The 15,878-nt window shown below is 44.3% G+C and overlaps 1 protein-coding gene across 2 annotated transcripts in view; it reads right to left on the reverse strand.

Annotated features, from left to right (window-relative positions):
* Nucleotides 1-2,345: 2,345 nt before the first annotated feature.
* Nucleotides 2,346-15,878, reverse strand: part of Btbd3 (BTB domain containing 3) — a 32,618-nt gene continuing 19,085 nt past the window's right edge. Inside the window, exons 1-5 of one of the 2 annotated variants that reach the window (XR_008719598.1) lie at nt 14,143-14,871; nt 13,568-13,658; nt 12,888-13,006; nt 8,292-10,028; nt 2,346-2,443 (exon numbers count right to left, since the gene is read on the reverse strand). Coding sequence is in view for 1 of the 2 variants with exons in the window: in XM_055602666.1 (XP_055458641.1) it covers nt 8,996-10,028; nt 12,888-13,006; nt 13,568-13,658; nt 14,143-14,285 (1,386 nt within the window). In the remaining variant the exon portion in view is untranslated. Of the gene's footprint in view, nt 2,444-5,694; nt 10,029-12,887; nt 13,007-13,567; nt 13,659-14,142; nt 14,872-15,878 lie in introns of those variants that run through there. The other variant, XM_055602666.1, reaches the window with a different exon arrangement.

Below are 15,878 nucleotides of genomic sequence, written 5' to 3' on the forward strand. Positions count from 1 at the left end.
ACACGGCCTTCATTCACACTAAAGGCCATTACCAACCCAACCAACGCCTGTGGCCCTGGACTTCTAACAAAGTGACAACACCCCTTAAACATGAACAAACGTTAACATCATGGCTCTATTTGGTGTTGGACAGGACTCTAAACACCCACCCACTGTTTTCCACGTTGGACACTGTGGGTCAGGTGACAAGTCCTGAGCAAATCAAGAAATTAATACAAGAAGCCCCAGATAAGAAGCTATACAGGGTTTGTTGGTAGCTACACCCTAAGTTTTCCCTTTCCACGCTGACCTTTACCCAGTTCCCTCTTACTGCAGCAGCTGGGTGGGCTGTTAAAGCAAAGTACACCTCCTTTCCTTGTGACTCTTGAGTCAGAACTGTGTCCCCATCATCCTGCACCTGGATGAAGCCCACAGGACATCTGCGGTGTGCGGGAGCAATGCTGTGACTAAAGATGGGCAGAGAAACACGGTAAAACCGTCTTCACAACTTTTGCTTTGTTAGGATCTGGCTTCTTGAAGAAGAGCGAATAGAGACATCAACAGGGCCACAGTTGAAAGGGAAGTTGTGATGAAAAAAAACAACACCTGTGAGGTGTGCACCGAATCCAAGTAAAACAAGGAGCTAAGCGTGCTGAAAACGTCACCGTCAGCAGAGCCAACCAGCCACGTGAAGAGGGAAAGCTGCCGCACTGCGATTCGGGAGCCTATGCCATGAGTGTGGCAGAGACTTTACCTTTCCTCTACTCGTTTTTCATGATTACTGATAATAGTGCAAATTACAGATGGTGCAAATAATGTCTCAAGGTAATTAAATCTATGTGTATCTTAGTTCTAGGATCAGCAGGACCATAAAATCCACTGGTAGACTTCTTTCAGACCTGGATCAAAGGCAGGCAGTGGTGGCGCATGCCTTTAATCCTAGCACTTGGGAGGCAGGAGCAGGTGAATCTCTGAGTTCAAGACCAGCCTGGTTACAACGCTAGTTCTAGGACAGCCAGGGCTACACAGAGAAATCCTGTCTCAAAAAAAAAAAAAAAAACAAAATAAACAATAAAGACCTAAGCCAAACGCTGTGTCCCACTGACTACTGCCATTGACTGGACAAGCCACCCTGTTCTGAATCTACGGCCCTGGTCTTGTGGCTCTGAAGCATCTTCAGTAAGGGATAAGGCGTATAATTCCCTACATGTGCTTGAGTGGCCTTGTGGCCAGCTTTGACCAATGGAATGCTGTAGAACTGATGCTTTAAAGCTTACAAAGCCAAGTCATGAGAGATCAGGAGTGTTTCTTCCTGTTACGGGTCATTTTCTTGAGCCATGGGAACAGTCCCCGAGGAAGATGAGAATCAAAGCAGAGCCGCGCCAACACAAGCAGCCCACATCAGGGGCTCTTGTCACGAACTTCAGAATTTTGGCCATTCCTCTTGGCCACATATAAACCAGATACCCTCATCCCACCTCCTAAATACTGATCTCTACAGAATGGATTCTTGTACGAAAGAGCAGAGAGGGGGACTCATGTTCAGACGTGACCTTGAGAAAGAGATCCTGGCACTGGCTGGGTGTAAGGCAGATGCAGAGAAATGGAAGTACTCCCAGGCAAGGCAGAGTTCATTGCCCACAGCTATGGGGCCAGTCTAGAATCACCAGCACTTCAAGACGCCTCTATTTATTCAAATGAATGTAACTCACCATTCACATCACTCATAGTACAGTTCAAACCTGCTACCAACAACGAACAATTTCAATGCTAAAACTAGTTTTAATCACAAAGTATTTGCAGGAGTTATATCTCAAACTCTCTAAGACTGCAATATAATAAGGGGCTACTTTAACATTGAAATTAATGAAATAGGATGTTTTTAAAAAACACCTTCAAAAAGACTTGGGTTGGAAAATGTCTCAAGAATCCTTTCTTGCACTCTTGTCCAGTTCTTACAGTCATCTGAAGAACCGAGCAGAGGAAGCATCTGATGTGCCAGAACCATATGCACCATAATAAATCATTTCTGTATCTCATTAAAATGATAAAATTAAAATTCACATTAGAAATCTAATTAAAGTATGAGAATTCCTCAACAATGAATCCCTTTGTAGTTTTACAAATTTGGTGGCTACTGAGTGTCAACATTTAAAAGAACAGCACCAAGGCTTCTTCCAACTGTCTACATTGACAACTTGCTAAAAGAATGTGTAAATTGAAGCACGTATGCACACGTGAGGAACATTTACGTTCTACTTGGTGAGTTTTCATCTCTGGTTTCACTCAGCACTTGTAGGTGTGTTTTTCTGTCCGCCAAGCACTGTCACAGGTGCTGTAGGACATGTCATCACCTAACTCTTCTCGGAAGCCATTAACACCATTTTCTTGGAGAGGCCGGAGGTCAGAGACAGAAGAACTCGCTTCAGATATATGCAGATTCAGCCAGGTTCAGTGTGGATGGCTGTAGGGAGAATTCTGGAATTTAGGTTTCTTAAAACAAAAACAAAACAAAACAGAAATATTATAACATGTCTTCATTTTAATGCCAGGTGTGGGGACACGGGGCTGCTTTGAACTGTCTGCAGCAGCTGACTATGATTTGCCTCGTGCTCTAGCAGAGGCATGTTTTTGCCAGGTGAAGATAGTTTCTGCGACTGTGTGATGTTTGGAATTCTAGGAGCTTTTCAGAGGGTTTATAAATGCTAGAACCCTGAGATGTTGTTGGTCATTCAGGGTGGGGGTAGGTGGAGATAGGTGAGGGTGTTTGGTTAGTTGTCATGCTCAAAGAAGAAACAAGAATCAGATTCTTTCTCTCTCTCCTCTATCCTTTCTCTCCTATGTAGTGATAAGGGTAAAGGGGACATAAATGGTGTGAAAATGAAGAACCGACAAAGTAGCTAAGACCACCTACAGATGGCAGTCAGCTTCAGGCTGAGCCTCTAGCTAGTACACCACGTCTACATTTTATTTTAGCTTCTTTAAAGAATGTAAAGGGAGAATCTTGAAGGGTTTCTAGAACACAACTACTTAGTTCAGGCAAAAATCACTAAGAATAAATTTAAGGCAAGAGTTTCACCATCTTCGTTAATTTCCTTTATAATTGGTTATTTCAAAACTCAACCACACCCTTGAGATCTCTTTATACTTTCAAAATATTCATTCTTTTAACCATCTCCTAGCTACTTTAGTCTTCATTTATGTTATTCTTCCAACTCAACATTCTCCTAGCCTCCAGCCCAATCCAATCCATCCTACCCAGAGTTCGGTACCCAAAATACAAATTTGTCTTCTCTATTTTGAAATCTCTTTGGTGTCATTGTCTTATTTTGTGTCTAAAAGCCAGATAAATGAGCCTGAGGAATGTTTGCTCCTGCTCCTGTTAGGTCAGTATCCTATTCCAAACCCAGGATGTGGCCACATAGGGATCTCTCAATATTTGTTCTGGGATTACTTTTGGGCTCCACACAACTTGCCCATTTATGCCAGCAATCTCTCCCATCCTGAAGCTGATCTACATACTAAGGATCTGCCAGGAGCCCCAGCCTTCCTCCTCTACCTTTCAGCTCTGCTGGTTTGTACTCCCAAAGCCCCATCTTCTACTCTTCCTGGGCCAGTGATACTGCTATGATCTGCAGACAGCAGGACTGGCACTATGAGGAAGCCTGCTGGACAGTCACTCAGGCTCCATTCTGGACCTACATCAGATTTTCTGGGGAATGTCTCTTCTATATTCAGCATTAGAACATCCTTGACCTCAAGGATAAGCTCCCAAGACTACACAGCACACATCTTCCTGGCCTGACTCCCTGTACCTCTGACTGCTTGTGAGGAAGTAAGGGACTAACAAAAGATCAAGGACTGATGAGCAGTGGGTTAGTCCTCTGAATGACTCACTAAACCTTCTGTGTCTTGTTGGAGCACACTGATCTCTAGTCTACTACTGTCCATAAATATTCTCAGAAATTGCATTTTTCTTTAAGAATACAGATCGATGACAACTTCCAATTTTGAGTTAGTTAAGGGCTCATGAAGTTTCAACATGGTAATAAGATCCTGAAATAATTTAAAGTTTACAGTTTGGAAAGAATTAAATGAGAATTCTGTAAGATGCATAGAATGTCTCAAAAGAACATTTTCATGCATTCTTCAGTATAACAGAAGGTGGTACTCTACTTCAAGCTTTGAAATATTATTTATATGCCCTTAAATAGTCACTACCATTCTTTTGATAGGAAAGAAAAATGCAAATTGTATGGCCCTCGTGAAGACTGCCACATATGAAAATATCTTCTTTTATTCAAGTTTCACACAGAACAGTCTTTATTTAAAATTAAAAGGTCATTCATATGATTTGTTTTTACTTAGCTTTATTTCTGGCATAATCTCATGCTTCTAAAACAACAGGTGAAATAATGGCCATAAAATAAAGTCTATGAAATATAAAACTGCCCCCAAAGTATGTTCTAAATTAAGTGACTTTTTTATACTGCTATGGTTTTAGCTGAGAAATACTGCCTCAAGGGGACTTTTGAGATACAACCACTCTACCCATCGCCAGCAGCTTCAAAAGGAGAGCGAGCAGCTGCCCTAAAGTGCAGATGTGGCAGAGCTGTTCCTCCAGGCAGGAAGTATTTCCACTGAACACTTCTGTAAACAGGCCACTATACAGAACTTAATAAACTGCCTGTATAGAGGAAATCATTTCTACTCTGTTAGAAAGATTTAGGAAAGACAGCAGAGGGGAAAAAACGTTCCTCAGAAGTCAGATAGTGACAGCCAGCTTTAGCACTGAGGCATCTTTGGTGGCTCTATCCATTTTTACACTTTCATCGTACCCCATGCTGGCAAATTCTCAACTGGGAAACTTTATATACACCAATGCTGGTTATGGAAACAAATTTACAACCTCTATTTTGAAAGGTATATTCTCGAGAAGTGGTTTTGTTAAAATATATATCTTAAAAAAGCAGAGAGTGGAGTTTAAAACAACAACTGGTCAGTAAGTGGAGGACACAGCAAGCAACACTGGAATGTAATTCTTGAAAATCCAAAGGTGAGCTTAGCTCTAACTCAAGTTCCTCAAAGGCTCAGCAGATATTTATAGCCCACTTGCTTCTTTGCGCCCCGGCATTTTATATCATTTAACTTCCACTTTCCAGTTTTCTTTCAAGTTTTGGTCCACAGTCTTCCTAGGCAAGCTAGTCAATCTGGGAGGTGTTAATTCAGTGACATGTTCATCTTGGGTCCCAACACTGGAGTTGGATCATTCCCAACTGTCTTGGGATAATGAAAACAAACATGAGGATTAACTTTAAATAGAGGTAAAGAAGAGATAAGGGGCAAGACTTTGGTGGATTAACGATCTTTACAATTCAGGCTGTAACTAACTGTGGTGAAGCTGAGGGGTACGGGGTGGGGGTTTCTAGATCTCATGCTGAGGAGAATTCCAAAAATCTTTTGAGCAAGTAAACCGTAGAGACTGAACCTAGATAGGTGAAGTTTCATCATAAATGGTTCATAGTAAAGTCTAGTAGAAAAGTACTAAAGAGATGTGGGGAAAATTGTATGCACAACATAATTGTGAACGAGTACATGGGTGTGTTATATGTGACAGGCATGACACAGGGAGATACACCAGGTTGTTAGCCAAAAGGCCAGGAAGCAGACTGGGAAAGAAACTGAGTGTATAACGACCACACTAAAACTCTCATTTGGCAGTTTATTTCTCTTATTTCTGGATCCAGGTAAGACCCTGGGAAACAGCAATGCAGGTCCCATCAGAAGGCAGATGTGGCTCAGGACAGCAGCCCCTTAGCACAGGGAGACCCAGACACTTAACGCAACTATAGCTTGAAATGCCGGGCAACCACAAACTCCAGGACAGAAAGATAAACGCACCCATTCACTCACTCTTATTAACGGAATAGTCAAGCTTTGAACAATGCAATTGATTAACATATTCATTGTTCTCTTATGCTTTTGCCTCAAATTTCACTTTCTTTAGGAATCAAAGATGCTGAATACTTCGCAAACAAATGATCCCGAGAAACCGTAATTGTAAAATGCATTGGTACCAAAAGTTACAGAGTTGATTTTTTACTATTTCAAGGGAGCAAGAAAAATGCTAAGAAAGCAAATCTATGAACCAGTTTTATTTTATTTGCATTTGACATGATTACACACATTCATGTGTCTAACAAGATCTGCACTGTTACATTAAAAATACAGTACAATAACATTCAACATGAGGTACTTCATATTTATATATTTTCCTTCATAAATAATGCGGTAAGCTGCTAAAGTCAAGCACACTGATGCACAGTTGGCTTCAGTGCCCTGAATTAGCTGAGCTTATTTAAACGCCTTTAAAAAAAAAAAAAAAAAGACAGTTCAGTGCAATAATTCTGTAGAAATTAGACCATCTACTTAAATACTACCTTAAGATATGATTAAAGAATGCTGCATTAGAACTGCTAGCCTAGTTACCCTTATCCCCAGTATGAACAATGATGAAGACTGCCATGTACGCTGGGCAAAGCATCTACAGCGTTTTCTGCTTAATAAAGTTGTGTTTATACACAGAGCTGTCAGCCCTGTCAGAACAATGGTTTCTATTCTTACAAACTACAAAGTTCAAAATTACCAAAGAAAACCAAAGCAAGCGCATTATCTTTCATTTTGCTGAAAATGCAGATAGGAGAATAGGTTTAGAACATAACATTTCTTATTTTAGGTACGGCTTTTCATTCTTCTCCACAGTTCTTGGCATAGGCCAATGAGAACATGGATGTATCTTTTTGGAAACATAGTAATAATAAAAAGTTAAGTTCTTCCATCCTCAGAGAACTGCACTTGCCTTATCCACATGGAGGGCAGCTAAGTCACAGTAAGAGTGAGTTGGGGATAGACGCTGTCCCTTTAAGGCTATCACACCCAGCCCAACTATCTGACAGGCCCCAATCAGTGCTAAACAAAGTTCCTTCTCTGGCTTAAAACTAAGTGCCTTCCAGTCACTTTGTGCATTCCATACCAATTTGTATGGTAGCTATGAGTTACTGAACTGTTTTACCATAATTGTAAAACAAAAACCTTTATAGAAGTAATTTTAATTGATGATGTACCTTTACTAATGTATCTCATTAATGCTTTGCCAAAACTACAACTTGTCATGCCCTTTATGAGGAGGCAGTTGAGAGGAAAGTTTGGAAAGCTACCCTAGGAATATTCATCTAGCCATCAATAAGAGCTTTTGGTCACCTATGTCCACAGATGTAAGTAATGGCAAAAGATTAACACATTTCCCACGATCCAGTGCTCTCCTCCCCCAGGGAAGCTGGCCAAAGGCCGCAAGCCCATCTCTGCAGGGACAGAAGAGGCCCAGATGCACAGTGAGGAGGCGGTCGCTCATCACAGGAGGGCGGGCACTTCTGAAACCCACCAGTGCAAGGCAGGGAGGAGGCAGCTCCTGAGCTGGCGAGCACACTGGCATGCACATACTGTGCAGGCACACACACCAGGACTAGCCCCTGCTCAGCGTAAGCCAACTTCAGCTCACAGAGCAGGAGAAGGAGGCGGCCAGGGGCCACACTCTGGGTGGCGGGAGCCATCTCAGGATCACACTGAGCAGAAATGCTGCCCAGAAACACATGGATATTTCAGTTTCAAGTGGCCGCACTGGACACCACCAGGGCCATAGGCACTAAGCCGACACGAGCCATCATGGAAGGAGCAGCTGTGTGTGGGCAATTCCCTCCCTGCTAATGAAACCATGGACAAATAAGAACGCATGTGATGCTGATGAGGTGAGCATGCAGTATAACCCAGTGTCACTCCGAACCGTTTTCAAGAACCCTGCAGGCATATATTGGCACTTTAAGACGGCCAGAGGCCATGTTCTAGCAGTCCAGAAGCTTGTTCATAATCAACAAATAAGATCGTCTATGGTCGAAGATCAGATAAAGAACGTTTCTATTTAAAAGAAAAAGCATATAAAGTATTTTATCACACTGACAAGTAGTGTTACAAAACCGCTACTCCATACCTCTAAAGAACTGTTTGGTCCTCTTTTAACGGGGAGGGAAGAAGGAGAAACGGGAGTCCTTTGCAGTAAGACTTAAGAACAAGCCAATAGTGTGGGCGTGGGGGACGGGGACAAAACTACCAGGCAAGAATGGCTTTTCCGAATTGCAGATGCTTCTCCCTGGTAAACTGACTATTTGTTGTACAGGGTAGTTTGGGGCTTCCCTTTCACCCACTGCAGTGTGCAGCAGGTCTGCAATCTTTTCCCGTCAACAAAGAAGTTTTCTAACCTCAGCATCTGAAGGGAGTGTCTGCATTCCAGCGTCCTCTAACCGGAAAGATGTGAGAAGGAGCAGAAGTCATGGCCAGGACAACCATCCAGTTCCTCACACGAGCAGTGCGAGCTGCTCCGTGTGCAACACACATGAACTGCAGATACAAACAATCTAAAAGCAGAGCCCAGAAGCAACAAATGTAAAAGAGCAGAGTCAAACATGAGTGCTGGCCCACTGTGTACTCCCTAAAGTTTACTTGTTCCAAAGCAAATATTCTTTCACATTTGTACACTGAGGTTTACCTGTTTTGCTTGTTTGTTCTGTTTTATTTATTTTTTGAAAGGAAGGGGTTCTGTTTAAAAAATTACTGATGATACTACTTTAGAATACATATTTCCATTCACTGAAGGAAATTCAAGTTGATCCAAAATCTTCTTCAGAGGTACAGAAGTGAGAGGCTGGTGGGCACTTGGAAAAGCACATGGTCTCCTAGGCATACAGACGCAACTCTAAAACCACAAAGCCTGAGTAAGAACTTGGCTCCTCTAAGCATATCGTTAAAAGCGGAATGTTGCATTTTAGCCTGTACATAATTAAAAGGTTCAAAGACATCAGAAACTGCCTACTGCTTCATTCTTTACAAATTACCTGTGCTGACCACATATCTGCGGGTGAGCTAAGCGTCAGGCAAGGAGGGCCCGTGCGGTGGAAAGGAAGGATCAGGCATAGAATATGAGTTCAGGGATCTGCCCTCCCTGCACACCAGTGCCATTGGTGCTGTCCGAGGAGCACTGGAACTGGACAGTCACCTTGCCACACTGCACTTCCGTCATGCCTTCTTGTCCGAAGTAGCTGAGTTCGTTGCCATCCAGCACCACGCTGGCTGTGTAGAAGGTATCTGGTTCAATCTGCACCGGATATTCGAACCAGACAGGGAAGGTATTGCTGGATCCGTCCGAGAAGTACTTGCTCAAGTTCTGGCCCAGGACAACACCCTGCCGTTTGAGCTCAATCTTGGCGCTGTACTCCGCAGAGCCACAGCTCGAGCCATACAGCCCGAAGCCTGCGATGAACACCCTCTTGTCAACTGCAAACTGGATGCTGTCACAGCGACCCCGGTAGCGCCACTGGTTGCTCCGGTAGGCACAAGACTGGAAGCGATGACAACGCTGGGGGACCAGGCCCTTGCGGGCTTTACTCACAAACTGCAGCTCTGGTTTTTTGGACGCAGTGTACCAGAGGAAGATGTCGTTGGTCTCATTGAGAGTCAACACCCCGGACTGGGCAGCACCATTGGCAAAGTCATCCAGAGCCATCGTGGGGATGCGAATCAAGTACAGGGCTTTTCCTAGGACCTTGCGCTTGTTTTCAATGCTCAAGGCCAGATCTTGCCGCTGGCATTCTACTTCAGCCCAGTTCAGGGCTGCCTCAAAAACCACGATTTCTTTGGCATTCAGCGTTTCCCTGCGGAGGATACTCTCCAGCGTCTGGAAGTCGATGTCGCAGAAGCCCTCGGACTTGAGTGCTAACTCGGCTTGGGCGTCAATCACCTCCCAGCACCGCTGTGTCAGGTCGGGCTCCTCAAATAGGCAGCTCTGAGAGAGGAGCACGCAGGCGTTCTTGGCGCTCAGGCTGGTCTCCAGGAAATTGACACAGGCTCTGGCAAGGTGAGGGACGATGTACTTTTTGGCAGCATACAAGGTGGCCAGCACGGTGTCCGCAGCCAAGTCGATTTCATCACAATAGATGTATCTGGAAGAGAGCGCCCAACACGTGAGCAGGCTTCCACGAAACAAGCGTGTGCAGCAAGGAAGGAAGTCACCGCGTTCAAACCTGCCCAACAATGTAATTTCCTGTGACAGTTACCACAAACACGTTAACGCAGCATCTGAAATACACTCATGAGGTATCAATATTTCAGCTCAGCAGTAAGCTTATATAATTAAAGGGATTAACTGCGTGTTACCATTCAGCCTCTATCTTAGAGACAAACTCAGTGCATTTTCAACAAAATAGGAGACACTGCAATTATTTAAAAGATGACTGAATCAGAGATGAGGGTATGAAAACGAGGCAAAACTCTCCCCGCTGCCTTAAGTCAAAGCACTGGTACTCCCAACCCCTCAGTCAAAGGTTTATTTATTTAGGTACGTGCATGCGCGTGCATGTGCGCGTATGTGCATGGATGCGCACTTGGAGATGCCCAGAGGCCAAAAGAGGCCCCGGACGACCCGCGACTGCAGTTCCAGTCCCGAACTCTCCCCTCTGCAGGGCTGCACTTTCGCCCTCCCAGCCATCTCTCTCTCCAGCCCCACCAACATCTAAAGTAGATACATGCGGTTTTATTCCGTTTTCTGCATCTGACACCGTAAGGTCAAAAATCACATTTTAATGATGTTGGGCTTGTCTAAAACACAAAATAAACCCTGATAGTAAATATTTCTGAAGTGGCTCTATACTCAGTAAGCTGCCACACTCAAACTTCAGTACCACCTTTTCCGTTAACGCCACAGATCTTTGAGCTCCAAACTCAAAGCTCGTGTCTCACCACATAGTCCCTCTTTCAGAACTGAAGTGTACATTTCACATGCACGCATTAAAAGACAAGGCATAGAGCTGAAATGAGCATTAATTCTGACCCTAGCTGTTTGGGGGACGGTGGCAACTTCTCAAAACCGTGTGTACAGGTGGGAACCATATGCTATCTTATATCACAGGATAGAGGAATAGTCAGGAGAACTCCAGCAGTGAGCAACACTGGGAAAGTGTATCCCTTCAAGATTTCAGCCTACAGCATGGAGTACTTTACCTGATTTTTTAATATTTGTTTCATTTCATGTCTGTAAAACACGCCTAACTTCAAAAAATACAAGAATAGCTTTTGAAAGGAAAACACACACACACACACACGCACACACGCGCACACACGCTTGCGCACACACAAGCCAAGAGTTCCCACAGTCACACACACTTGCTTCCAGGAAACTCTTCTCTACTAGGCTGAGCTGGTTACACCCGCAGGACCACTGGACAGCACAGCTGCAGCACAGCTGTGCTAGAGTAGCAGAACCCGGCTGGACCCGTGGCTGCACTGAATTCAAGGGGATGGCACTCCTATCAAAGGTCAGCTGCCCGCCATGGAGTCACACTGTCTCAACCTCAGCACCCAGGAAGGTAAATGGAGCCCAGCGCGGTTCTCCTGCACAGGCCCACTGCGCTGACGCCACAGTTTTAAAAACACTGTACTAATATGCTCTAGGTGATACATGAACAGGAGAAGATATCTGGCAAAGAGCCAATCAAATGACTTTCTGTCATCCTCACTCATGTTTCCTGACTGTGCATGTGTTTAGGATATAACACCCTACTTGACGTCAGGGAGGCCACAAAGAGGCCTAGGGCTCCCCTCCGCTCCACGACAGAGGACACCATCACATGCAGAGCTAGCCTCACATGCAGGGATGAAGGGATGGATGTGAGGTTCCCAGGTGACTGACTGCCTCCAGTGGACTCTGAGGGTTAAGAAGGGATGAGGCAGTCACTGCCTCACACGCTCACTTGCCTTTCATCTCCCTGCTTCCCACTGCGTACGGTCTGGTTCAATCAGATTTCAAAGCCATAACAGGAACAAGCAATTAGATACTTACAAACCCTAGAACTGACTATATTTTTCAGTAAGCAGTAAATGATTGTTTAAAATAACTGTTAGAATATTATCAAACTTGTTGACCCACTGGGCAATTTTTCTTCAAAAACATTATTTTTGTTTTTAAATTCACGTTAGTAACTGAAATCCCCTGAGCAGCAGATAACCTTAAACTCAAACATGAGTGTGTTGAAAATAGAGATAATAAAAGCCTTATAAATACGAGTTACAGTGACTGGGCTTAAGTGTACGGTAGTCTATTCTACTGTCTAGCCCTAGACACTGGAAAAGATGATTCTTGATTAACATACAGTAGGCTGCAACGGCCCATAAGATATGAAACGTTTTATGTAAATATGTAACTAGCCTAATCCTTTTTTTATACTTCTTTATTACTAAGTGAAGATTCCTCGCATAAATCTGCAGGCAACTGTGGAAGACCCCTTTGCCACCAGCATGTGCAAGTTTATGTGTAGAATATGTGTGGGCAAAGATCAGCAAATAAGTTCCTCCTCGGCGCCACGGGGCAACTGAGAAGACACACATCTTCCTGGTGTCCCTAGCTAAGGAAGGGCCATGATTCCTCCAACGGCGAAGGAGAGCTGTATTTCTCTGAAGCCTTCTCAGAGCACACTGCTTTCGTGGGGAGAAGATGCCTATTAAATAATGTACATGCAGGAAAGCTCCTCTTCTTTTAAAATGTCATTAAGAACAGCTCACTGCATTAAGCTCTTTGCCCCGAGGCTCCAGGCTAAGACAGGGCTCTGAACGCCTGCAACAGCGCACATAACGCCCTAGGAAATACAGAGAGCAGCTTCCTGCAGAACTATTCACAGGCGAGCAGCACCCTGTCTCTTTAGAATCTTTTATGTTACACACATCTGAAGGCGGCCGAGCATGGACACAGCACAACGCCCCGCCCCCGGCACATCTGCCCCCCCCCCGCCCCCACAGATGATGCTCACTTCAGCATGGCGAGGAAAGCAGCAGGCTCCACGTCTGGGATTCGGATTTCGTCCTTGTCCTCAGCAAGTTCTCCATAAAACATTGCGTGGAACACTGAGCTCCCAACAGCTAAGACGTACTGTCAAGACAGGGAAATCTCATTCCAGGACTAAGCTGAAGCATTTTCAGGAAGTCAACTCTCCCCCACCCCCCAACAGCTAGCAAGTTGGGGTAGGGAAACTTAAAAGTCCCTAACCTGCTTCTTTAAAACAGCCAGAGTATGGTGTATCCTGAAGGGGGATCATAAGATTTTCATACAAGACAGGTTCTCCATCAATACCTGGAAGCTTTGACATTAATGTACACCACCCCAGCCCCTACTGAGGAATAAATAAAACCAAAGCTGGTTCATCTGATGTCTATAGGAACAGTAAACAGAGGACTTTCCAACCCTGTTCCAACCATTCCTACCACTGGAGAGTGACGAGAGCTTGTTTCTGGGTGACATATAGACAGCCGTGTATAGGGAAATAAAGACACAATTAAGCGTGGCCAAGCTCTTGGAAAGGGTCTGCTTTCTCTGTAATCGGGTGAAACACGACTGTCTGCTCCAGGCACGCTGCCCACCCAGCGCACCATGCTGAGAGGGTTCCTCTGTGAAAAATCTCAGGACGAGACCGGTCATGCAGCTGTTGCTTACTTTGTGTCCTGGCAACCGCTGAGTCCCACCTGGTGGCCCAACCACAAAATGCACATCTGCCATCAAGTCATTATTGAACATCACCGCATTTCTACAAACAAGAGGCAGTTCATTAATTCACAGCAGCCTGCATTCTTAACCTTCCTCTCCCCAGCATGCAAAACCTTCTCAAGCTAAGCAGCAATACTTCAGGGACTTCACGGCAAAACAGGAAATAAAGGTTCCAAATGCACAAGTGTCTGAAATCACTGCAGACACATGGGAAGTAACTAAAGTTTTAAAAGTTATCCAAACTTTCACATGGCTCAGGACAAATGAAGGGTTTTTCTCTTCTGTGCTCCACAGACTCAGCCCTGCCGCTTAAATGTTACAGCTTGCAGAAATATTTTTATCTAAGAGGTAAACAGCTGTACTGTTTTGGAAGAGATACAAGGCAGGTTTCCATTATTACTAAAGCTTCTGGAGAAAGAGGAAGCAGAGATTCGTGATAAAATACATTACAGGTCGTGCAAAAGCAAAGACTTTAATACTGGCAAACTCTGAAAGTAAACACGCTGGCCACCACGGGCGCTTACCTTTCTCTGATGGTAGGATAAAGACCCTGCCAGTTGGGGGCCGGGATGAGGTTGTTGTTACAGAGATTGTGCTGGTGCTGCTGCTGGACAGTGGTGCTGCTGGAGTTGGCTGGCTTCTTGCGGGGGAATATATCAGCAGCCATCTTCTTCTTCTTTTTAGTCTTCAAGGTAATTATTTCATAACAAACTGGGGGCAACTTGCTGCTGCCGCTGCTGCCACCGCTGCCACCGCTGCTTGATTTCTTTGAACCTTTCTTGGACCTGTTCTTTACCGTCTCTGGAAGCATCAAGAAGAAGGTGAGACATTTCATGTTCTTTTCTTTATCATCTACCATGAGTACAGATGTCTCTCCTTAGAGCTAGATGTTCCAAATTTGCTTGAACATCAAGGCAAAAAGGCTAGCCGGAGCTAAGATGTTAACAGAAACCAAACAAGCTGGTATTTTCCTGCTCTTCCCAGCCAGGCAAGGTGACCTTTTCACTATGTTGAAGAGAAACTGGCTTTAAGTTTTATCCAGGACCGGATCTGTTAAACACATTCCCATCATGATTCCTGTTTTCCTTACTTGCCCATAAAAACAGCCGTTTTCTGGATCACGGGGAAAGCCTATGCTGAGCAAAGGAGGCAGGCAGAGAGCTGAGGTGCTTGCCTTCTGGATTAGGTTAGCAAGATGTGCCGAGCTCAGAGCGTCTGTGGGCAGGCGAAGTTGTGTGGTGAATGGATCCGGGAGAGAGGAGAGAGGTATTACAGCCCGGCAGCCTAGTCAGACAGCCAGCGCTCCCAGCCAATAGCTGAAGCCACCAATCAGGATTGGACCAAGCCAAACAGTGACACCTATTGTAGCGTGCTCAGCTCTGATATTAAAGGAACAGCAGTTACATTTTCTTTTCTACTGTATATTTAAATAAGATAAACAGCAAATGAAAGACATCTGCAAACAGGAAGGGAGGGGTTTCTCTTTAGTACAGGAACATTTTCATTTCAACCAAAACAAGCAAAAGCCATTAACAAAGAATGGGAACACATATGTCTAATCTCTCTTTCTGGCAAAAATCTTCCCACTAGCAGCGTTTACTTGCAACTATTTCAAACAGAATCTTTTAGTCTCTAAAGCCAAAGGGAATCAACGTACTAAAACTAAACCAAATACATTTAAGTACAGCTGGTGGGGGGGGAGCATTCTTTTTTCAGACTCTCTGAATGCTTTGCTGAAGCCATGTGTTTAGCTTGCCCTCCAATGTTTTCTAGCTCAGCAATGATCTTGGACATGAGTCCCAGGTCACAAAATGCTGTTATTACGATGAGCTTATACCAGCACATTTAGCTGTACTGAAGCATAGGGAAATTCTAGATAAGAAAATAGCATTCAAATGAGGCAAATCAGTTTTTAAACACCGAAATTCACTAAAAATAAGTCAAATTGGGCCCTGTTTATGATCTCAAGATCCAACTCAACACTTAGGGCTAAATTTAATCCTGTCATACAAATTGTACATAAAATAATCCACAAGCTCTAAGACAGGACCAGTAGTAGGGCTACTTAAAATGACCAAAGTCTGCTATTACTGGCAAAACAGTCAAAGGTCTCCTTGCTTCAGATGGGAAGAAGGCTCCCCCAGCAGCGTCTAGTAACACAGCAGCTCCTAAGCAAGCTTATTGATTTGTAAGGATGGACTAGCAACAAGAGTGACTCTCACACCTATCCATGGGATCTCTCCAATTTGCTCAAAGCAAA

Source organism: Psammomys obesus, unplaced genomic scaffold (genome assembly GCF_907164565.1).
Source record: "Psammomys obesus unplaced genomic scaffold, mPsaObe1.curated_primary_1811, whole genome shotgun sequence".
Classification (NCBI taxonomy): domain Eukaryota; kingdom Metazoa; phylum Chordata; class Mammalia; order Rodentia; family Muridae; genus Psammomys; species Psammomys obesus.